At 35.7% G+C, this 25522-nt stretch overlaps 1 protein-coding gene across 1 annotated transcript in view; it reads left to right on the plus strand.

The window, feature by feature from the left end:
• ALG5 (ALG5 dolichyl-phosphate beta-glucosyltransferase) overlaps positions 1 to 25522 on the plus strand; it is a 54132-nt gene that overhangs the window by 13553 nt on the left and 15057 nt on the right. Inside the window, exons 4-7 of the mRNA XM_069064660.1 lie at positions 1770 to 1838; positions 5164 to 5256; positions 8810 to 8923; positions 18067 to 18126. Of these exons, the coding sequence (XP_068920761.1) occupies positions 1770 to 1838; positions 5164 to 5256; positions 8810 to 8923; positions 18067 to 18126 (336 nt within the window). The remainder of the gene's footprint in view (positions 1 to 1769; positions 1839 to 5163; positions 5257 to 8809; positions 8924 to 18066; positions 18127 to 25522) is intronic.

Below are 25522 nucleotides of genomic sequence, written 5' to 3' on the forward strand. Positions count from 1 at the left end.
CTTTTAGTTAATTAAAAAAAACTCTTTGGAGTAGAGATATTTTTTATGACTTTTGGGTCAAATTAAATTCATCCCAAGTTACAGTCCCTGAAAAGGAAGCAAGATTCCATTCTTGTGCTAAATTGTGTGCATAGATGCTCCCTTAGGCACCATGACAAAATCAGCATGTAAATGATTTCTCTATACCTCTAATTGAAATTGTAAAATACATCCTTCAGAATTCCTTCTTTCTAACTTCTCATCCTTCTCATCCCCAAGTACTGCACCTTCTGGCTACCATTATTTAATAAGCTGAACTATTCTGGCGCTACTTATATTTGAATATCATTTGGGTTAAGGCATGCCAGCTTTAATATATAGAGGAAAGGTTTTGTTAGGGGAAGAAGGGTGGCTTTACTGATGCCTCCTCTTTCAGCCAGCATCATTCTTCACATCTTTAAACTAAGTAGATTGGCCTAGATGACACCTGAAGTCCCTTCCATCTTAAAATCTATGTTCTTGCACCTCTTGCCCCATCAGATGCTCAGTCATTAATTTGGCACCTCCGAAGTGAAAAATGGGGTCCATATGATTATGGTAAACAGTTTTACTGTTTATTATTATTATATTATTACTATTTATGAATAACATACTTGAAGAAGTGTTATTGTGTATTTTTGACCTGAAAGTTAAACTTATGAGTTATTATTTTATTAGCACCTACTGACAGACTGGCATCCTGTTGAGAGACATATAAAGATACATAGCATATTAGAATATATTTCTTGTATATGTTTCTTGAGTGGTGGTGGAGTTTTGTTTTTACTCTTCTCTCTTAACACTTCTTGTACAAAAAAAAGTTATCCTTAACTTATATTCAGTAATTTTGTAACTTGGATTTAGGTATAGGGTTAAGGACTGGACCTGTGATTTCATTGGCAAAGGGAACTCACAGGTGAGGAAACTCCTACCCATCAGAATCAACACGTTCTGTGCACCATCAAGCCTTAGAGAGTCACCTAGAGGACTCAGAGGTTAAGTGATTCGTCAAGGGTCACATAGTCAATATGTGTCAAAGGAAGAACTTGATTCTAGGTTCTTTTCAAAGGCAGCACCATCCAAAGGCAGCATCCTATGCTGCCTCCCAACTTGGATTTAAATAGTATAGTTGATGTATATCATTTAAATAAAGTAGTATGGTACCTCTGTGCTTTTTTAACATTTGCAGATTTTAAGGAAACAGCGTTATTTAAATTAGGTCAGTAAATTCATTTAATTCCAATTTCTTTTTTCATATCCTTATATTTTCCCTTCAATTAGTCTCCCTTTGATTTTGAGAAGAAAGTATTTCTCCTTCAATAATTCTTTAGTTTTTTTCTTTCGTCTTTAAAATAATTTAAGCAGCTATTGGAGGATTCCTTTAAGAATATCCATGTATTTCATGACTTGAACTATGACATTATGTTCAGAAGGAATATATTAGTTGTATAAATTTAAACACATTGTCTAAGGAAAATCAAAAATTAAATTACTTCACTGCCTATCATAGACAAAAGAGACAGCTAATGAGTAATCACTCCTCTATCTCCTGCCTAACTGCCTCTCTTCCTTCTTGTTTTTATCTTGGTATTATGTATGTGTGTGTGTATCATTATTTTTATAAAGATATTTTTAGTTTAATTCGAAGGGATCAAACTAGGTTGTTAAATAAAATTATTTTTAAACTCTTACCAGGATTTCTTCTAGGGGCAATCATGCTAAATTGTATGTTCCATTTTTGTTTTTTGAAGAAACAAGATTCTTCATTCACATATGAAGTGATTGTGGTTGATGATGGCAGTAAAGACCAGACTTCACAGGTAAAGAAGCAGCTTTGTGGTACTTGAGCTAAGGAAAATGTGACATTAGATATAATCATAGCTAGCATTTATATAATGATTCCTCTGTACTAGATATTGCACTAAGTGCTTTACAAATATATCTCATTTTATCCTTACAACAACCCTGGGAAGTTGGTGCTATTTTTATCCCCATTTTACAGTTGATGAAACTGAGGCAGTCAGAGGTTAAGTGGCTTGCTCAGGATCACAGAGTAAATGTCTGAGGCCAGATTTGAAATCAAGTCTTCCTAATTTGAGGCCTAGTTATCTGAAATACCGTGCCACCTGGCTGCCCAATTTTCACTCACCAAGTCTCCCTACTATTCTCCACTTAACATACAAGTATTGGGGAAGGAACAAGGAAAGGTTTCCAAGTAAGGGAAATTTTTACCTTCAGTCCCACTTGGAGTAATGCATTCAGAAGAATGCTAACTGTTGTGCATAGAATTTATTCCTTCTTTGCATGCCTCCCTCTACCATAAACTGTGAAGGCTATTACACTGAATCAGAGAAGTGATCAGTTCCCAGCCTCTGGAGCTAACATGGTGTCCCTATGAATTGAGAAAAGGACAGCATTGTGCAAAATGTGGAGATAAGTTGACAAGATTTGATAACTGATTGAATATGGAGGATAAAGGAGAGGGAAGAATATTAATTCCCAGGTTGCAGCCTTCATGACTGGGAGAATGGTGATGTATTCAACAAAAATATTAAAGCTTGGAGGGAGAATAGGTTTAGGGGAGAAGATGATGATATGTTTTGGACATATCTGAGGTATCAACAATATATTCAGGAAGAGATATAGAGAAAAAAATAGGTCATGTGGGACTAAAACCTCAGTGAGGGAGAAGAGCTAGATCTAGAGATTTGTTATTTGTTTGAATAAAAATGGTAGTCAAACACCCGGGGGCAGCTTCATTCATTTGTTCATTAAGCATTTATTAATCAACTGTTACTATGCCAAGCAGTGTGCTTGGTGCTGATGATACAAAAACAGAAAACCATTTTACCCTGCCCTCAAGAAGCTTATATTCTAGTTGGAGGAAACAAAATTCACAGCAAAGTAAACACAAAATACTTACAAAATGATTCTGTTGGAAGCAAGATCAGCTTCTTATCAGAGCAAGCTTACCCTTGAAGAAGTCAGTGATTCTATGAGACAGGTGAGGAGGGAATTCATTCCAAGTATGACGGACATCTTTGTGCCAAAGCATGGAAATGGGAGATGAACTGGAGTGTACAGAGAAACCTTGTAGCCTGGTTTGGCTGCAAAGTGAAGGAAAGTAATGTGCATTTTTTTCTTGGAAAGATAGACTGAAGGCAGATTGTGAAAGGCTTTAAAAGCCCATCACAGGACTTTACTTTTTGTCCTAGAGGCCAGATGGAACCACTAGAGCTTCTTGAATTGGAGAGGGACATACACCTGTGCCTTAGGAGTGTCAGCTTGGCAGTTGTATGGAGAAAGGATTAAGGAGAAAAAAGATTATGTTCAGGAAGACCAATTAGGAGGCTATTTCAGTACTCTGGTAGTGAGTGCCAGATCTAGATTGGTGGCTGGGCACGTGAAGAGAAGAGGACAGATATAAGATATATTGTGAAGTTAGAATCAGCAAGACTTGGCTACTGTATACAACAGATGAAAGGAGGCAAGAGTCAAAGGTAACTCAAGGGCTGTGACCTTGGATTACCTTAAGCAAGGTGGTGACCTCAGAAGTCAGGAAGTAGGAAGAGGGGCAGTTTTTAGGAAAAAGATAAAAAGCAGCTAAGGATGATATTATAATGTGGTAACAAGATTAAGAATCATCTGTAGAGAAATAGTTGAATCCATGAGAGAACCCATGGTGATAAAATCATCAAGAAAGTAAAAGAGGAGAGAGCCCAGTGGCACAACCACAAGTAGAGTGTGGTACATGGATAATGGTTCCTCTAAGGAGACAAAAAAAGGTGGGGATCAGGCAGAGAGGAGGAGGGCCAGGAGAGAGCAGTGTCTTGAAATACCAGGCAGAAGAGAACCTCTAGGACAATAGTTCTTAACCTGGAGTCCATGAACTTTGTGGGGAAATATTTTAATAACTGTATTTCAGTATCATTGAGTTCCTTTGTATCTTGTATATTTTACTTTATATATTTCTATGCATTCAGAGAAGGGGTATGTTGGTTTCACCAGTTTACCAGTGGGGTCATGACACATAAGCAGAAAAAGGGTTAAGAACCCTGCATTAAGAGAAGGGAGGGTAGTCACTAATATCAAATGATCTGTAGAGAGGTCCAGAAAGCCAAGTACTGAGAAAAGGCTGTGAGATTTTGTAATTAAGAAATATTGAGGGGGCGGCCAGGTAGCACAGCAAGTAAGAGCACCGGCTCCAGTGTTGAGAAGACCTGGAGATCGAATCCCGGGCTCAGACACTTAGCACCCACCCAGAAACACCTGACCGTGTAACCTTGAGCAAGTTACTTAACCCCAATTGCTTAGGGGCGGCCAGGTGGCTCAGCGAGTAAGAGCACTGGCTCCAGTGTTGGGACGACCTGGAGATCAAATCCCGGGCTCAGACACTCAGCACCACACCCAGAAATAACTGGCCATGTAACCTTGAGCAAGTTACTTAACCCTGATTGCTTAAAAAAAAAAAGAAATATTGAGGGGCAGCTAGGTGGCGCAGTGAGTAAAAGTGCTGGCCCTGGAGTCGGGAGGACCCGGGATCGGTTCCAGCTTCAGATACTTAACACCCACACAAAAAAACTGGCCGTGTAACCTTGAGCCAAGTTACTTAACCCCAATTGCTTTAAAAAAAAAAAAAGAAATATTGAGAACATTAAGAGAGCCATTTCTCTTGTAATAAGGTCAGAAGTCAAATTTCAGAAGTGAACAGGAAATAAGAAAGTGGAGGCAATAAATGTGGCCAGCTTTTTCTTGTTGTTCACCTAAGAAAGAGATGAAAGATACAACACAGTAGCTTAAAGGGATGACAGGATCAAGAGTGGGTTGCTTTTTTTTTTTTAACTTAAGGATGAGATCACCAAGGGAAGAAATGTAGATCATCAACAGCACTTTGAGGAATCACTACTCTTGAGAAGGATCTAGATGATGAACTGGCAAAGAAGGAGGAAAGGGACAGTCCCATAGTTAGGAACTGAAATGAGGAGGCAATATCCTGAGAACCACAGGAGGAGAATATCCAGAAGGAGGGAATGGTGATCATGTACAGGACATAATAAATGGTTTTTAAACCAAAATAAGAAATATGGAATTCATATTTTCTTGGTAACCCAAATTAATTTTTTATTACTTTTATGTACTCTATAGGTTGCTTTTAATTATTGCCAAAAATACGGAAATGACAAAGTACGAGTAATAACACTGACAAAAAATCGTGGGAAAGGTGGAGCTGTCAAGACGGTAATGAACACTTCTATTTAAAATATGAGCACTCTTAGTAACGTGTACTGCCAGCCATAGAATGTGTACAATCTGTAGCCAGCCAGATGTGTCCCAAAGTTTCTGGTTTAGTAGAACATGTTTCATAATGAAGATTAATATTTAATATCTGTCTTGATTTGTTTCACATTAACTTATCAATAAAGATTTTGCTAGAATAAGAATTTAATAGAAATTGTGTCCATAATTCAGAAGAGGTACAGCTGCATGGTGTAACCATTTGTGGAATGCTATGTCCTGTGATGGAAACTACATTTAAGATGGATTTTGATGAGCTAGAACTTGTCCAGAAAAAGGTAATTAGGATGTTGAGAGCACTGGACACCATTCCAGATAAGGAACAGATCAAGAAACTGGGATGGGTTTAGCCTAGAGTAGCTAAGATTCAGGGGAAACCTGATAGCTGTTTTCAAGTGTTTGAAGAAGTGTTTCAAGTGTTGTATGGAACAGGGATTAAACTTCTGGTCATCTCCAGAAAGCAAATGCAGGGGCAGTAAGTGGAAAGTTATAGAAGCAGACATGACCTCAGCCTGTAGAACAACAATAGGAATTGTCCCAGAGTAGAATGGGGTCTCTCAGGAGGTAGCAAATTCTAGAGACTGTCCAGAGTCACATTAGGCATGATGTATCAGAATCAGGATTTGAACCCAGTTCTTCAGACTTAGAGGCCACCTCTCTTTCCACTTTGCCACACTGCCTGTGTGTTACCCAAAGATTTTTCAACAATGTCACTGATATATGTATTTGTGATGAAATTGTTAAAGTGTAGATTATATTTTGAGGAATCAAATATGCAAGTTATCCATCAACTTCCATGCATTTCTGAATGTGTTGCACGAAGCCTTGCTGACTAACACATACATAGGATATATCTACCTACCTCTCCTTTCCATTTACAAGATAAGTGATTATCCAGGTGGCCTATCTCCATTTACCATTTTATCTTCAGATGATTACATGTCTTGGTATTCCCATTCCCATTCATGTTTCCATATTCTGTGTAACTCTCTGGCATTCTGTTTTCTAAAAATCCACTAAAAATGGACATACATTGCTTGAATGTCAGATGGGTCTCCACAGTTTTTCTTTTTTTACCCATATTCTAATTAATATGATTCTATCAGTGTGACATCACATTTTTAACATAATATGATATATGATACCAGCTAGAATTTATCATATAGCAATAGAAATGATCTCATTTATGTTTACATTTCTAAATATTGCACCAATATTCCAACTCTGTTAATATTTATTGTGTTTCAGTTTCTCATTTATGTTTCCAAATGTATTATGATAGGAATTTAGACCTATGCTATGTGGAGAGAGAGAGAGAGAAAGAGAGAGAGAGAGAGAGAGTGTGTGTGTGTGTGTGTGTGTGTGTGTGTGTATAATATTCATGTTATCTACACAAAGAACCATAATTTAAAATTACATCCCCATGATTTACCAAGTGTCATTGTTAACCAATTGGCAAAGTGGTAGTTATAAATTGATATTAGTCGCATTTTAATGGGGTTCACCATTAATTGACCTAGCTCTACATACCATCTTTAGATCTGTTGGTAAGGAGTTTCCTGGATAGACCTCCACTCTCTGTAGGCAGACAGTTAATCCCAAGGATTTATTAAGCACCTGCTGTGTGCCAGATACTGTGAAAACCAGACAAAAAGGCAGACACATGATTTTTGCCCTCAAGAATCCCATATTCTCGGGGCGGCCAGGTAGCACAGCAAGTAAGAGCACCGGCTCCAGTGTTGAGAAGACCTGGAGATCGAATCCCAGGCTCAGACACTTAGCACCCACCCAGAAACACCTGGCCGTGTAACCTTGAGCAAGTTAACTTAACCCCAATTGCTTAGGGGCAGCCAGGTGGCTCAGCGAGTAAGAGTACCGGCTCCAGTGTTGGGACGACCTGGAGATCGAATCCCGGGCTCAGACACTCAGCACCACACCCAGAAATAATTGGCCGTGTAACCTTGAGCAAGTTACTTAACCCCGATTGCTTAAAAATAAAAAAAAAATTAAAAAAAAAAAAGAATCCCATATTCTAATTGAGGAAATATTTCACAGCAAGGCACAACACCATAAAAGTTACTTTATCTATGCATATGATCTTCATATGCTAAACTAGTATAGAGCTTGTACTCTCTAACCATGTTTATTCCATAGATCATGTTTTGAAAAATACTGTTATTATATATGGAGAGCATACCTATAAGTAAGCTTGGTCCTTAATTTCAACAAAATCTATTTGGATTCTTTCTTTAAAAGTATTGGTAACCTTATTCATCTTGATTCGTATTTATAAATGATAATACTATCAACTCTAGCAACCAGATAATTGATAAAAATATTAGTGACAACTTAAAAGACTGAAGTTTATTAGACATTTAGATAATATTTATTCATTGCCCACTATGTGCAGAGAATTATATAAAGTAGACTTTGCAAGCATTTTATAATCCAGGCTATACATAAACACTATAAACCTATGAAAATTGCCTAAGAATGCTTACTTAACAATACAAATGTTCCCTATGTGTAAAATAATAAAAGTGCTGAGGATATACAGTAATGGGTTGATCCAAAAGTCACATGCTTTACTGTATAAAGTTAATTTTTAAACTAAAAAGATGGTTAGAAAGTAGATTGGAGCATAAAAGGGTTGTTGGCGTACAGACTACAGAAACATTTTGACAGTAGTAAGTGATTATTTTGCTGCTATTTGTAATGTTAAGGCCAGGATAAGGAAAAACTTACTGAGCCCAGAGACATTTTAATTTTGAAAGTATTCCTCAAAGTAGTTGTTTAAATCCACATTACTTTAAAAAAATTTTTTTGGAAAAGACCTATAGTTTCATTAATGTAGGGTAGAGAGGTCAAAATTCATTGTCCCCAAAGGAGATTAAAATGGAATTCAGAAATGTTTTAACAACATAAATAAAAATACAAAACAATATAGTTAATGATATTATGTAATTTTCTAAGTCAGTAGGCAGCCTGCAGGAATCTACTTGAGTTTGACACTGCTAGTATTAAGAACTCAAAATGAAGAACTTCTTCTCCCAATGCAAAGGGGCATCTTCTCTACAGGTTATAATCTCAGAGGGTTGTCTGGGGCATTGAGAGATAAAAGAACTTGCCAGAGTCACATAGACAATATGTGACAAACACGATTTGAACCAGGTCTTCTGAATCTGAGACCAACGCTCTGTCCACCATGGACACTGCTTCTCTATAATTAATAACAATTCTCACCATTCCTTTGCATCTATACAGTCAAAAAACTGCATTGTAGCAGAGAATAATACAAGTATATACTAAGCCAAAGTATATAAAGATTTGAACATTATGAACATGGATGTGATTTATTTGATCTCACTGAATTTTAGCTTTTCTCTATTTCAGCCTCTTTTGGTCTTTAGTATTTCAAATGAAATAATTCAATTAAGGCTTCATGTAATTTTGTCAACTTTATTAAAAGTATTTTTATTGACATTTCTAAATGCAGGGTGTATTCACTTCTCGAGGGAGAAAGATCCTTATGGCAGATGCTGATGGAGCCACAAAATTTGCAGATCTTGAAAAATTAGAAAAGGAACTTGGAAATCTACAACCTTGGCCTGTGAGTATAATATTTTATGATTACCACTAAAATAAAAATAAGAAAATATCAAAAAGAAAAATTTGTGAACACATTACAATAAAAGTATGTTTACCACATAATGAAAGACAGAAAAAGCTATTTTTTTAACATCATTATTCTCTTGATAATACTTTCTGACTGCAGTTTATGGAACACTACAGTCAAATTGCCAATAACTGAAATAGCGATAGAGAAATGCATGTTAGGCATGAGTAAACTTTAGCATAATATGACTGATGATTTGCATGCAAGAAATGGCATAAAAGATCACTTCTGGGAATATATCGTCCCAAAAGTATATGTGCTAATTATATAAGGAGATAAATGCTAGTGCATGGGTAACCTGAAGAATCCACTGGTACTCCTAGAGTAACAAAAACCCCTAGAGGAAGGTGTCCAGAATTTTGGGTAGGTACTTTATAGAGGATTTATGAAAGACATGGACAGAAATCACATGGGATGGGAGGCATAGATGAATCAATACCACTAGAGGGAGTAACCACATTGATGAACTCGTCCATCCATTGAAGTAAAAGACTAACACAAACCTGAAATATTTGGGTTTTTTTAATCATATTACTATCTTTAAAGGATTGCAATATTGTACCTTTTTATGATGATTCTCCAGTAAGAGAATATCCTGCCAATTACTTTTGTGAGTCCCTGATCTTTTACTGTGTTGTGGTTATGACATTTCAGTCATATCTGATTCTTCATGACCCAGTTTGGATCATGGCAAAGATTCTGGACTGGCTTTCCATTTCCTTCTCCAGCTCATTTTACAGATGGGGAAACTGAGGCAAACAGGGTTAAGTGACTTGCCCAGGGTCACACAGCTACTAAAGGTCTGGCACAGGATTTGAACCCAGGATTTCTTGACTCCAGACCCAATGCTCTATATACACTGTGTCACCTAATGGTATTTTGCCTTTTACAAAGGTATTAATGCTTACTATGCAAATTTATTATGGTCTCACCTTTGTTTAATATGCTTAATATTTCTAGCATCCTTTGAGTTTGTTTTTAAGCAATTCTATATAATGTTTTCTCCAGGGATGTTCTTCTAGAAAATATCTTTCCACTTGATTCCATGGCTTACACAATCCTTTGCTTGGCCCTACCCAGAGGTGGACCAGCATTGGACCTGTGATTAGGGAGCCAGCTGCTAGGGTGCTGCCTTTCTTGATAAAGTAATCCTTTGAGTCTGTGAAGGAAGGGATAGGAGCAGCCTGTCATCAGGACCAGAAGGGCAGAAGCACAAGGCTTATCAAACAATACTTGATGCTAATCACTTGTTAATACCCAGAGATAATCAGTGCATTGCCTCTATTGATCAAAAGCTGCCAAACTTTTGGTCTTTTTCCAGGTGATAAGATAGAGCCCATAGAGCAAGCTGCCTTCAAGTATATTAAGGACATTCATGTGGACAGTAGGTTAGACATATTCTCCCTGTGCTCCAGAGAACAGAATAGGAGCAATGGGTGGAAGCTGCAAAGAGACAAGGTTAAGCTTGATGGAAGGAGAAACTTCCTCATGTAAACCTATTCAAAAGGGAAATGGGCCACCTTGGGACATAATGGGCTCCTTCTCACTAGAGGGTTTGAGAAGCGCTTGGTAAGCACCTATTCAGTGCCTGGCACCATCATGGGTCCTAGTCATACAAAGATAAAAATGAAGTTATCTCTTCCCTCAGAGAGCTTACTTTCCTGATGGGAGAGCTCCATAAATGTTTATTGATAGAGTAACAACATGTACAAGCAGCAAAGAAAAGATAATTTTTGGTATAAGGCAGGGAAAATCAGGAAGCCTTCATAGGGGAGTTGTTGCTTGAATAGAATTTTAGAGGAAATGAGGGATTCTAAGAGGCAGATGTGAGATCCAGAGGCAGGAGATGTATTATTGCGTGTGAAGAACAGAAAGGGGGCCAGGCCAGCTGGATCAGAGAGTGTGGGAGGGACCATCCTGCTTCTTCCCTGCCTCCCACAAACATACTCACTTAACTGCTGATGCAGATGGAGCTTTCATGCTAAGCAATAGCCATCATTCCAAACCCCAGAGTGAGTGAACCACCTGCTGCGGTGCCATTAAACTCTTCATTCCATCATCCAAGATAGTGATAATGATGAGGAGGAGGATGGTGATAATATTTTTATATATATATTACTTTACGGTTTTCTAAAGTGCTTTACAAATATTATCTCCTTTTGTCCTCATAACAACCCTAAGAGTTGGGTCCTATTATTATCATAATTCTCAAGTGAGGAAATTAAAGTAGACAAAAGTTAAGTGACTTTCTAGGGATTAGACAGCTGCTAGGTGTCTAAGGATGGCTTTGAATTTAGGTTTTTCTGACTCCAGGACCAGTAGTCTAGCTACTCCACCACCTAACTACTGATATTTAAAAATTTGTATTTACTCTCCTGAATCCCTTGTGAGATTGGTTTGACTACTGCTGGGGCAGCAGTTCACTGACTTTATTAAAAACCTTTATGAGAGGTTTTGCCATATGGCAGTTAATGACTGTATAGATTTTTTCCCTCTATTATTCCTCCTATGAAGAAATGGGCTTACAAGTAAAATTATGCCTTTTTACAGGTGTAACAACTGAGTCAAAGAAAAATGAAATTACTTGCCCCAGGTCTTTTGTAGGGTAGGGTAAAAGAAAATGCCAGAAACAATTCTTGAACTTCTTAATCCATTTCCTTCTCTGCCAGTGAAACACGGTCTGTGGCTGTGTCTGATTGACTGATATAGGCCTTCCTGTTTTAAAAAAAAGCCATATAAAGGAAAGCTTTAAAAAATTTATTGTTACTTTTACCATTTTTTGAAAACATGAAATAAAGGATTATTAAATTATTATTATATCCTTTTTCTCCTGCCCTGGTTTTGTAGTACCCTAGGATATCTAATTGTTTCAAAATATCTATTTTATTTTTAACTAATTAAATTAATTTTAATTAATATCAAAATATCTAATTTCAGAATTCTCAAAATAGAATTCATTTAAATTCACATTAATTTATAAATACAGTAAATATGATTAGAACATCATAAGATGGAAAATGTGAAAGAGTGGCATATTTCTCTCATTCTTTATAAATGATGAGGTTCAGCAGATGGCCTTATTTGTGAATTGCTTCAAGCCTTCAAACATTGTAGTGCCATCTGAATAAAATCTATAATCACTTAAAGCATTTCATAAGCTCAAAAAATCTGAGATTTAGATCTATATGGAATCTTAGCATCTTTCACCTTGGTCAATCCCTGTTTTAAAAATGAGGAAACTGAGGCCCAGAGAACTAAAGTGACTTTTCCAGTGTTGCAGTGATAGAAAGTGATATAACTTTTCTTGCAGGAAAAACCAAATGATAAAGAATTCACTTTGTCACAAATACTTCATGCAATACAGTGACTCAGAGCTGGTCAAATCAGTTCTCTGTCTTGGACAGACTTTGCGGATGGCCAGTGAACTGGGTAGAGATTGAGTAGGAGGAAGAAAGTGGGTTAAATTGCATTTGGGATATTATAAACTATCACTAACCTTCATATACTAAAAATATAATTGCTTAGCACCAATGTTCTCCCTATGATATATAGCTGGCAATCATGAAACACCAAGATCAAAACTGCCAAAAGGCGATTGGGAAGGTATATGGTAAGCATAAACTGAAGCAATATTGTTAACAATAAATTGTTCACTGAAAGAAATATGAGTGACACAAGTCCTATTATGAGAGCTGACATAGACAGTATATCTGCCTCATCAGTACCCACATGTTGACCAAAGAAGGCCCCCAATACATTAGGTGAACCTCCCTTAGAGTATTTATTGGAATATTTGCACAAGAACCACAAAGGTTGAGAAGGTATGGGTGGATCGTGATTCAAATCATTAGAGGGTATACTCAAAGTAGTAAAGTCACAGATTCATTGAAGTTATAAATATATAACATCCAGTACTTTTAAGGAATGGGAGTGTGGGCATGGGTGAGGGGGAGAATACTATTTTAAAACAATGGCAGTTATAACTCTATAAGTAATAGTCTACAAAGAAGCCCAATGAAAATTTCCTTGTCCATTTAAAAATATGGGTGCTATGTTGTGGAAGTTTACCTTTTGAAGTAATAGATGGGTGACAATATTAAAGCTGAGTGAACATCTCAGTAACCTCACTAGAGGGCACTAGCTGACTAAAAATACTACATATTTCCAGTTTCGTATTTGTAGGCATTGCCTCAGGAATCTTTGTATCATTTTTATAGGTTGCCTTTCTTAGGTTTCATTTTTCACTGAAACTGCAAGAAATGTACTCCTTATCTTACTCATATCTTAATATTAGAATGTTCTAATCACTTTTGCGGGTCTGACTGACCTTCCAAGATCTGAAAGCCAAAATTGAGTATAATTATTTCTCTTTAAAATGTCCTTTTGTCTTTTTTAGATTTTTTAACTAAACGGTAAATAGCTTGAACAGAACTTTTTACAATCCCTAATTATGGAATAGGGAATTTTTCAATTCCATACCTTTTTTATTCTTACCATTTTTCTGGGTTTTTCTTAAAAATACTTGACTACCAAATTTTCAATTTCTGATCAGTACGTAATAAGCCCTATTAATGAATATGTTTGCTTTACATTCATTTTTCTAAATAAAGTAGTATTTTATGCAGAGCTCATTTATATTGTAATAATGTTACAAATTACAGCCCAGAACTAGAAAATAAGCAAAAAGAAAAATAATAGGTATCACAAAGTCCATAAACTTAAAACTTATTACTTTTGATCACAGGAGTTTCTGAAGCCCTCCATTGAGAGCCTATGTGGCAATATAGAAAAAGAGCCTTGCTCTAGAGTCAGAGAACCCGGATTCAGATCTTACCTCTCCTCTGATGGTTATTACTTGTGTTATCTTGGGCAAGTCACATTATCTCCCTGGGCCTCAGCCTTCAGTTTTGTAAAATGAAGGGGGTGGCTAAGATGGCTTTTGAGGTCCCTTCAAACTCTAGTTCTGTAATCCTGATTCTAACAACCTTGATTATCTAGTTTCTAAACCAAAAGCAAATTAAAAACAGCAAGTTCAGGAGAGCACCATGCAATTGGATCAAACACTGACAGGAAACAAGGATAGCCAAGAGCAAGAAAGGAGAAATGAAAACCAAACACAAGTGGAAAAGCCACAGCAATGTAGGACCATCTAGAACAGGAGCAGCAAATAGGTCTTTCTATCTCACTGGTTCCTAATGACCTTGAATCATCAAGAAAAGGTTGCATTATTTCCTGTTTATTCTTTTAAGGAGAGCAGGGAATGCTTAAGATAATTTTTTTATCAGAAATGCCAAAAAATAAAGTTTTGATGCTTAAATGGAAAATTTACTTTCAGAGAATAACAACTTGTTATTTTATTCCCCAAAATAAAAAGCCATATTTTTCATGAGATACTGATTTTTTGTTGTCATGAATGGTATCCCCAAACCAGATTGTTACAGAAGAATTTTTAGGAAAACACAAATTCAAGACTCTCTCACTTTTGTTGAATAGGTTTCAGGCAGCACTATGCACATATAGATGGTTGATTACAGAATTTTAGAGTTGGAAGGTTCTTCAAGAAGTTATCTAGTCTAATACCTTACTGAACAGAGAGCCCTTGCACAGTATCCCCAACAAGCGATCATTCAGTCTTTACTTGTAAACCTTCAGGGAGAAGAGACTTCCTACTTTCTGAAGGAGCTTTTTCTCATTTTGATAATAATCCCTTCTCTAGCAGTAACTAAGTCCTGTTAGTGAATGTATGCCTGCAAAACAAGCATTCAAGTGTATAAGGCCACAGCCAAGTCACTTGATCTCCCTCTGAGCTCTAATTTTCTCATCTGTAAAATGACAATATCATTGTACTACCTACTTTATAGGGTTGTTGAAGTGATATATAAATGTGACTAGTTGTTATCATTATGATGACAACTCTGGGAAGATTCATCTTCCTGAGTTCAAATCTAGCCTCAGATACTTAGTAGTTGTGTGACCCTGGGCAAGTCACTTACCCCTGTTTGCTTCAGTTTCCTCATCTGTAAAATGAGCTGGAGAAGGAAATGGCAAGCTACTCTGATAATCTTTGCCAAGAAAACCCTAAATGTGGTCACAAAGAATTGGAAATGACTGAAGCAACTGAACAACAAAAATAGCACTCCTCACTAGTAGTTCAGTTAACTTCAGGAAGTTCAGTCAGCTATCAGTTTATAAGTGTATAATCGAAGAAAAAGAAAGTGCATGTCAACATGAGATGTTTTCCATTTTATCTTTGCATAATTTCATTTTTACTCATGATTTTCTCGAATAGAATCTTACTTTGTTCTTGGTTTTTTATTTTGAAGTATACACTTCCTTCTTTCCTTAATTCCCTCAGTCTCAGCCAATATCATTTTAGAAGAGCATAATGAGAGAGATTCTGATTAGACATTTCCTTCTTAAAAAATAGTGTAATACTTTCCTGTAGAACATACCCCGCTGCTACCACCTTTTTTTTTTTAAGCCAACTCTATATTATTTCCCTTCTTTCACAGACTAGCAAAAGTACTTGACCTGAATAGATTTGAACTCCATATTGTTCCTTAAGACCTTTGGTGGAAAGGCCCCCATATCATCCTAGGTAGTCTTCATTAGGCATAGTTTTTAGAACAAGGATAACCTTCAGTTGTAAAGTCTAACTAGTTGGCTTATCGTTTATAAGCTTTTTAGATTAATTCGTCCTGATATTGAAATCAGGACCATGAACTCATTTCTTCTATAAAGGTCCCATGCCTAATAAACTCATATACTTTTCCAATATACAAAAAAGCAGATGTTAAAAGCACTCAGGAACTAAGTTATACTGACAAGCTGAAAAAAAAGTCTGGAAAGATTTTAGGTGGAAGTTTTTAGCTGCTTCTAGTAAAAACTGTCACTCCTTGCCTTGAAAGCTCATTTCCCCAAAACAAAACAAAAACCCACAGAGAGAGAGAGTTTAAAAACAATGACAATATGGCAGGGGGAGAGGGATATGTGTGCAAGCTTCTGCTATTAGTGACACTGTAGAAATACCAGCTTTGTGGCTTTTCTTTGCTGTAAAATTAAACATAATTTATTGTTGATTGCTGGGGGTGGTTGCTATTGTTGTTTTGTTTTAAGACTAGGTCTCCCCTAGTCTCTTCATTCAGAGTGGAAATGTAACAGCCATTTACAGGCCCAGTACCACTGCTGATTGGCATGAGAGTGTAGGCCTGCTCTAGTTCTAACCTGGCTTGGCTCCTCCCTCCCTTGACAGCCTGGGGGAGAGGGCCCTGTCTGGTTGGAGCTGCTCAGTATATCATTACTGATCTTAGTGTGAACCTTGGTGATCAACTCTCAGAACTTGAGAGGTCACATGTCACAAAATCTGCCAGCCTCAGCCTCTCCAGTAGCAGGGATTGCAGGCTTATATCATCATTAATAGCATCTTTTGATAATATCGTTGATGATATGATATGACATGGAATTTTTCCCTTCTGTTGTTTTCCCTCAGTCACTTCATGCCATACTCTCACCTCCCACTCCCACACCCAAAAGGAAAAAAAAAAACCTTATCTTAGAATAATGGAGTTATGAGGTTTCTTACAATTTATCTAGTTCAACCCTTTTGTTTTACGATGAGATGACTGAGGTCCAAAGAGGTAAAGCCATTTTTTTTGTCCAGGATCACCCAGATAAATCATAGCAGAGCCAGGACTAGAAAACCTGTTTTCAGTCTCCTGGTTCATTATTCATTATGATCACTATTATTAACTTATTTATTTAGCATTTTATGATTTATAAAGCACTTTATATACTTCTCACTAAATTATCACAGCAGTCCTTTGAAGCTGGTAATGTGTTGACCCCATTTTATACTAGCTTTTTCTCCTTAATGTTGGCTGTTTGAAAAAAATGTAAATTAGGTAAATAAATATATGTATAAGTATATGTAAAACCACCTTTTTACATAGCGCCCAATATTCTCCCCTATGGTAAGTATTTAAATACTGTTCCTTAAATCTACAAACATTCTGAGATATACAAAAAGTCTTAAACATTAAAGCACTAAATAAATATGAATTGTCCCATTTTAAAGAACAATTTGAAACCACACCCAAAGAGCTATAAAACTGCATAGTCTTTGGCTCAATAGCACCACTGCTAGGCCTATATCTCAAAGAGATAAAAAAAAAAAGGCTGGGGACATTTATTTCTTCAGAAACATTTATGGCAACTCATTTTATGTAGGTAAAGAATTGAAAATCTAGAGAATGCCCATCATTTGGGGAATGGCTAAACAACTCGTGGTGTATGATTATGATGGAATACTATTGTGTTATAAAAAATATCAAGCAAGGTCTTTCAGAAAAACCTGAGAAGATTTATATGAACTGATACAAAGTGAAGTAAACAGAACCAGAAAACATTGTACATAGTAACAGCAATATTGTAAGGATGATAAGCTGTGAAAAATCTAGCTACTCTGATCAAGACAGTGATCCAAGAAAATTCCAAAAGACCCATAATGAAAAATACTGTCCACATCCAGAGAGAAAACTGATGATATATGAATACAGATTGAAGCATACTTTTTTTACTTAATTTTTTGTGCTTTATTTTTTGTCTGTTTTCTTTAGCAGCATAACTAATATGGAAATATGTTTTACTTGACTTCACATGTATAATTGATATCAAATTGCTTGCTTTCTCAAGGAGGGGGAAGGGAAAAATTTAGAGCTTTAAATTTTAAAAATAAATTTGAAATTTAAAAATTAAATTGCTTTAATAAAAGCAATAACATATATTTAAATGAGATGTTAAAATATATTAAAATTATTAAATTAAACTAAAATATATTTTAAATTATCAGATAATATTAAATATAAAGATATTTTATAAATTAGTTATTAAACAGATACTGATGATAAAAGAAAAATTCTGCTTCCCTAAGCTGTGAAACATTCACATTGCTAATGAATTAATCTTTTCATCAGTGATGAGATAATGATACTCCAGGCAACTCTTTAAGACTGCAGGTTATATGGAGCTACACATAAAATATTGTGATTTTTTTTTTTTTGGTTGTTTTTCCCCTCTAGGATCAAATGGCTATTGCTTGTGGATCTCGAGCTCATTTGGAGAAAGAATCAATAGCTCAGGTAAGGCTTTCAGGAGGTGGCCTGGAACACTAGTTGTTTTCATGTATTGATTGCAAGAAATTAAATGAACCCTTCAAGTTTAAGAAAAAAAGAACCACTTTTTTCTTTTTTTTTTTTTAATTTAAATTTATTTATTTACTTTTAGTTTACAACATCCAATTCCACAATCCCTTGAGTTGCAAATTTTCTCCCCCTCTTTCTCCTCCCCCCAAAGAATTAGGTGCATTTATTTAAGTACAATATTCTGAAAATATAAATGAGCTAGACTTTCCAAAGTTCAAAGACTGGTGGAAACAGGAAAAAATAGGATACTAATATTTATATTATTAAACTTCTCTTAGAAAGTTCAAAGAGTTCAAATACAATGAAATATAAAACTTCAAAAGGAAAACAATTTAAAATAATTTGTGTATAGTCTAACACTAGTCATGTTAGCCCACTTTTAAATGGTATATTTTGAGTTTAGCTCAAGAGTCCAAAGTGGTTATCTTTCTTAGTGTTGCCTTTGTGTTAGAAAAGAAATGAAATGGGATGGCTAGGTGGCGCCCAGAGTTGGGAGGACCCGGGATCGGTTCTGGCCTCAGATACTTAACACCCACACAAAATAACTGGCCATGTAACCTTGGGCAAGTTACTTAACCCCAATTGCTTTAAAAAAAGAAAAGAAAAGAAATGAAACCTAAAATTTTATTATTCCTTTGCCATTTAGTATCTGACTTTTATTTTACAGTATAAGAAGTCTTAGGAAGGATCTATAAACTACAAGAAGAAACTAATCTCTGGAAATTAGGTAGTGTATGCTAGAAAATCTGTGGGGTACCTAGAGGGAAAGGGGTTTAAAATGTATTACAAAAGATATATATTACAAAAGTGATATATATTCTACTTGTACTGAGAAATTTAGCCTAATCACACCATTAGTATTTATACAGTAATAATGATTCTAGAGGTGAAAGAAAATAAATGTCTTCCTTCTGTTTAGTTTTTATTTGATTCAGCCACATATGAAAAATATTAATACTTTTTTAATACTCCCTACCATAAGTTTACCTTTCAGTCAGTTTAAATTGCTTTAAAACTTATATGCCAGAGTGGCTAGGTGGCGCAATGAATAGAACACCAGCCCTGGAGTCAGGAGGATCTGAGTTCCAATACGACCTCGGACACTTAACACTTACTAGCCATGTGACCTTGGGCAAATCACTTAACCCCGATTGCCCTGCCTTCCCCCCTCCAAAAAACTTATATGCCACAATTTTTTATTCTTTTATGGTGATAGAAAATAAAGGTGCCATTCTGTTGTATGGAAGAAACTTTCCAAGAGGATTCTGAAGAATGGTCCTTGATATTTATGATTATGAAACATTAGCAGAGAGATAGTATGGCTTAGTGTTTAGAGAGTCAGCTGGCTGACCTGGGTTCATGTTCTACTTATATATACTGTCCATGTTAGCCTGGGAGAGTCACTTATCCTCAATGCTCTAGGCAACTCTCCACAACTACAAATTGTAGAACAGTTGCTTTGGTTGAGGCAGTTTCCCCAATAGGAGTTTACTTACACTAATAAAATCATGGGTCCAAACCCTCAAATAAGACCTGTTGGCAGTCTTGTTGTATAACTTTCTGGGAATGGCATCCTTAATGACAGAGACCTTGTTTCTTGACCTCCTTTAAAAACAAACAAAAAAAAAAACACAACGCTTAATACATTGGACTCTGAATAAGTAGGTAGTGATGAGACAACATGAAGAATTGGAATGTGGAAATTTCCTTTTCCATTAAATAGAATCGTAAACTTCTTGGGAGCAAACTGTCCCCTAATACCTATTCCGAGTTTAATGACTATGTTTTTGGGTTGGTGCTACTATTCTCCTTCCACATTTTCTCATGTACTTCTCAATTTGTTTCTACTGTTATTTAGAATGATCATCATGATTCCAGTCGATCTGTTTGTATTCATGTACTACCTTTGTGAAAAACCTGTTTTATACTGTATGACAATTTCTTCAAGGGAAATTTGAAAGTTTAAGTATTTTATATTAAATATACTCAATATTATCGTGGGGAAGTTGTAGCTATAGTCTCAGATTACATTAATAGATTTCTCAGGGTTTGCTTCCTGTTAATTCTTTAGTAGTTTTATCTTAGTTTGTTCTTTTTATTTGCTACCGTGTATTTCAATTATTTTTTTGTCTTTTTCTAAATAAAAGTTGATTTATCCATCAAATTCACAAATATAAAGGCTTATGTTGATGTCACATTGTGGTATGGAGATGAACTTAGATTCTTGAAAGCTATGCTGGTGAAGTACAGGTTCTGGCAGGCTCTGCCAAGGGAGAAAGGCCTTTAGTATAAGTCAGCAATAGACTGTCACCTAGTCACCTGTCATCCTAGTTAAGTGGGGAGAGATGGGCTCAGTTCCAGAATGTTAGCCACCAGATGATTTTTTTCTTGACCATGGCTCCTCTCAAAACCATATTCTTTTTTTTCTTTTTTTCAACTTCATCATAATTTACCCCAGTATCCTCCCTTCCAGAGAGCCATCTAGTATAAACAAATAGTATTTCTTTGTAAACAAAAAAAAAAGAAAAGAAAAAGAACAGGAAAAAATCAGCCCCCCTGAAAAGTCTGAAAATATGTACAGTATGCAACACCTGTGGACCTCCTACTTCCACAAAGTGGTGGGTTCAGAGTGCCCTCTTATAACTCTTTTGAGCCATGCTTGTTTTTTATAATTTCACAACATTCACTTTTGAATTTTTGTTTGTTTAGCTCTTTCCATTTACATTGTTGTTATATGTGTGTATGTATACATACATATACATACACACACATATATATTATTTTCTTGGCTCTGCTTACTTCACTCTATGTCAGTTCATATAGACCTTTCCATGTTTCTCTGTTATCACAATCATCATTTCTTAAAATAATATTCCATCACATTCATTTACCACAGTTTCTTTAGTCATTCTCTAGTCAGTGAGTATCTACTTTGTTTCTAATTCTTTGATATCACAAAAAGGACTGCTATAAATGTTTTATTGTATATGGGAATTTTCTTTTCAGTGACTTTCTTGGGTTATATGCCCAGTAACTGAATCTCTGGTTCCAAGAAAATGTACAGTTTAGTCACTTTATTTGCTTAATTCCAAATTGTTTTCCAAAATGGCAGTACTAATTCATAGCTCCACTGAACAATGTATTGATGTGCCTTTCTTCCTACAACCGTTCTAACATTGACTATTCCCATTATTTGTCATCTTTTCCAATTTTTGAGGTGTAAGGTAAAACCTCAGAGTTGTTTTGATTTGTACTTCCCTTATTATTAATGATTTGGAACATTCTTTCCTTTGACCATTTAGGTTTTAAGGAATATGTATATGTTTGGGGGGTGTGTGTGTATGTGTGTGTGTGTGAATTGTTTAGATATCTTGGATACCAAACCCTTATTAGAAAAATTTGAAATTTCACATTCAACCACTTCCCTTCTTATCCTAGATGCATTAATTTTGTCTGTGAAGAAGTCTTCAGTTTTATTTAATCTAAATTATCTTTTATCTTTTGTAATTGCCTCTATCCTTTTTTTGTTTAAGAATATGTCTCCTACCCATAGCTATGAGGGTATATGATCTGCTTCCCTTCTAATTTTTTTTAGTATGATCTTTAATAGTAAGTCACATATCCATTTAGAATGTATTGTGGAATATTATGTAAGGTGATTATCTAAGACCAATTTCTGCCAGAGTGCTTTGCAGTTTTTGCAGCAGTATTTATCAAATAGAGTTCTTTCCTAAGTAATTTATGTCTTCTGCTTTATCAAGTACTGTTATTGAATTCCATTCTTTCTGATTCTCTCCTGTCTAGTCTGCTACATTGATCTACCTCTAGTTTTTTAAACTAATTTCAGATGATTTTGATATCTATTGATCTATAATATAATTTGAGATCTAGAAGTTCAGTTCCTCCTTTGACCCTACCTGTTTTTTTAGCATTTTCCTTGATGCTGTAGATCTTTTGTTTTTCCAAATTAATATTGTTATTATTTTATCAAGTTCTATAAAGTATTCCTTTGATACTGTATTGGTATAACCTTAACAGTGTAAATTAACTTTGACAATACTGTCCTTTTATTATATTGGCACAGCCTAACCATGAGCATTGCTATTTCCCCAGCTATTTAAATTAGTCTTTATTTTTTTAAGGAGTACTTTGTAATTGAATCTATAAAAAGTCTTTTGTGTGCTTTGGTAGATATGATCCCTGGATGCTTTATTCATTTTTTAGTTATTTGGATTGGGATTTTCATTTCTATTATTGTTTCTTAGATTTTGCTATTATTAGAAATGAATAATGAATTAATATTTATCAGTAAAAGGAATGTTTACCCTGATGAAATCTTTTCAAGTAATATGTAAGACCATATATTTATCAAGCACCTACTGCTTTCAAGGCTCTGTACAATGCACAGTGGCAGATGCAAAGAATAAGACTAGAGCTAGTGCAGGGGGTCTTCTTGGCAAAGAGTGTTGAGGAAGACATGATAGAGTAGGCAGCCTTTGAGGTGAGCCTTAAAGGAAGAGGTGCCCCTATACTATATAACAGATCCTAGACCAGTAACTGCTCTAAAATATTTTGGATCTACCTGTTTTTTAAATGTTTCAGAATTATTTTAGGAACTTTAGGAAGGTTCTGTAATATGTATATGCCACTTTTTTGCAAATACCTTTGAAAATTACCTAGTTGACTTTAAAAGTTTTCAGTAATATGATTGCAAAACTATGCAGTCTCTCCTACCTTATTATCTAGAATCTTTTTTCAACAGAAGAACAGAGGGTGATGATTTTGACTCTTTGAAAATAGGCATTTTTATTACAGCTACCCCTCTTGACCACTATTTGGTTCCCTTTTGAATATTTGTTATTTCAATATAAGCAAAATTATACATTTTTTGTGACTACTAAGGGTGTCTATTTTATTGGTTTTTAATTTATAATTCAGTGAACCATTTAAGATAAAAAGGGACTTTTAAAAATCTGGACCAATGATTTTATTGGAATTAGTAACTCTCACTTATGTACAGCAGCAGCTTACTGATAATTTATAGTGTCTCTTAGGGCACTGAGAGGTAAAGTAACTTAAATGATGTGTCTATGGTTACATGGCCAGTATGTTTAGAAGTAGGACCTGAACAGAGATCTTCAGATCCAGAAGGGACCTTAGAGGTCATTTAGTCCAACTCCCTCACTTTAAAGACAAGGACAGTGAGGTCCAAGAAGGTTAGATGACATGCTGGTGTCACACTAGTGAATGGTATAGCTCGGATTTTCCAAATTTGCACTCTGCACTACAGCAGCATGCTGCTCAGACCTCACCTCATCAGCCCTTCCTTGAAGACCCATGTAGCACAAACCCCTTTCACTCTGAGCCAGGTAGCTATTATGTTGAGTCAAAATCTGCCATTCTACAGTTGAGGTGCAATATGAACATTTATGTATACTAAATCAGTTTTTGCCTAAAGGAATATGCTTACTGATAAATTTTGATATTGTACCTAATATTAAAATGAATTTTAATTTTGTACCCAATATTTAAAGATGAAAGTTTATGTATATGCTAAAACAGTTTTACCTAAAGGAATATGCTTACTGATAAATTTTGATATTGTACCTAACATTTAAAAGATTCTGCCAAGTATTTCTAAAAATTAAAGATTGAAAGGCACAGTGAGATTGCTATCTGCTGTAATAAAATAATGGATTCATCAAAGTTTCAACTTTTTCTCATGCTTTCTGTAGTATGGTTCCCAACCAAAGTTGCAGATTTAATAAAATGAGATATTTATGACAAATGAAACAGTCCCTATTTCATTGTAGGAGTTTACATTGTACGAAAGCATATGATATCTACACCAAGTATAGTTGTGTTTGTCCTTCGTTTTCTTTTTCTTTTTTTTTTTTAAGCAATCGGGGTTAAGTAACTTGCTCAAGGTTACACGGCCAGTTATTTCTGGGTGTGGTGCTGAGTATCTGAGCCCGGATTTGATCCAGGTCATCCCGACACTGGAGCCAGTGCTCTTACTCGCTGAGCCACCTGGCCGCCCCTAAGCAATTGGGGTTAAGTAACTTGCTCAAGGTTACACGGCCAGGTGTTTCTGGGTGGGTGCTAAGTGTCTGAGCACGGGATTCGATCTCCAGGTCTTCTCAACACTGGAGCCGATGCTCTTACTCGCTGTGCTACCTGGCCACCCCTTGTCCTTCGTTTTCAAAGAGGACCATGACATCAGGAAAATGATGACCTGATTTGCAGGTGACTTTGATTTGAGTGAAGGAAATAGAAGTGGAAGAAGACAGTAAGAGCTTAGGGAATCAGAGAAAGCTTAATGGAAAAGATGGCATCTGAGCTAAACCTTGCAGGAAAAACAAGCTTTCTAAGATATTAAGATGAGGACTAAGTAGAAAGCATGAAGTATCATTTTTAAGAAACTGAGTGTCACTTTTGGAAAAGAACTTTTAGTCCATTTTAGCTAGAATGTAGAATTTGTAGTTAGAAAGATATAGATATAAATATATATAGTGAAATTTATTTTATGTATATACATAGTTTTATGTGTGTATAGGTTTATAGTTTGAAATAATTTTGTAATGATAGTTAATACCTGGTTCCAGAGGACCTTAAAAGCTAAAGAGTATATTTTATATCCTCTAAGCAGTGGGAGCCACTTGAAGTTTTTGAGGTTAGTGACATAGTCAGACCTGTGCCCTAGGATGATTATTCTGGCAACTTTTTAGATAACAGAAAAACAGAGGAAAGAGTGGAATCACGGAGAATAATTAGGAAGTTACTACAATAGTACAAGCAGGAGGTCATTCCAGCCTGAATCACAGCATTGGCTATCTGAAAGGGAAGAAGGAGACAATTGTGTGAGATGCTGTGGAGGTAGAAGAATCAAGACTTGACAATGGATTAAATAATAATGTGGGAATGGAGGAGTAATGTGAAAAAGAGAGAAGAAAAAAGGATGATTCGGAAGTTGTGAAAATAGTTGACTAGCACGATGATGGTGTTCACAACAGAAGTTTGGAAGGAGCAATGGGTTTAGAGGGGAACATATCGAGGTTTGTTTTAAGTATTTCATTGGACTACCTACAAGACATACAGGACAAGATATTGGACAGACAGTTGATAATGCAAGTTGAAAATTTAGGAGAGTGATTAGGGCTGGCTATATAGATCTGCTGGGGAATCATCTGCATAAAAAAGTGATTCTTAAATCCATGGAAACTAATACAATATCTGAGAAAGTATAGAAAGAGAAAAGGACCCAGGTCAGAATTCTTATTAACAACCATGCCAAGAAGACAGGAATTAGACTGATGATCCAGTAGAGGAGATT

This window comes from Petaurus breviceps, unplaced genomic scaffold, assembly GCF_028583685.1.
Source record: "Petaurus breviceps papuanus isolate PSGF00001 unplaced genomic scaffold, PetGlider_PUasm1.0 90639, whole genome shotgun sequence".
Taxonomy (NCBI): domain Eukaryota; kingdom Metazoa; phylum Chordata; class Mammalia; order Diprotodontia; family Petauridae; genus Petaurus; species Petaurus breviceps.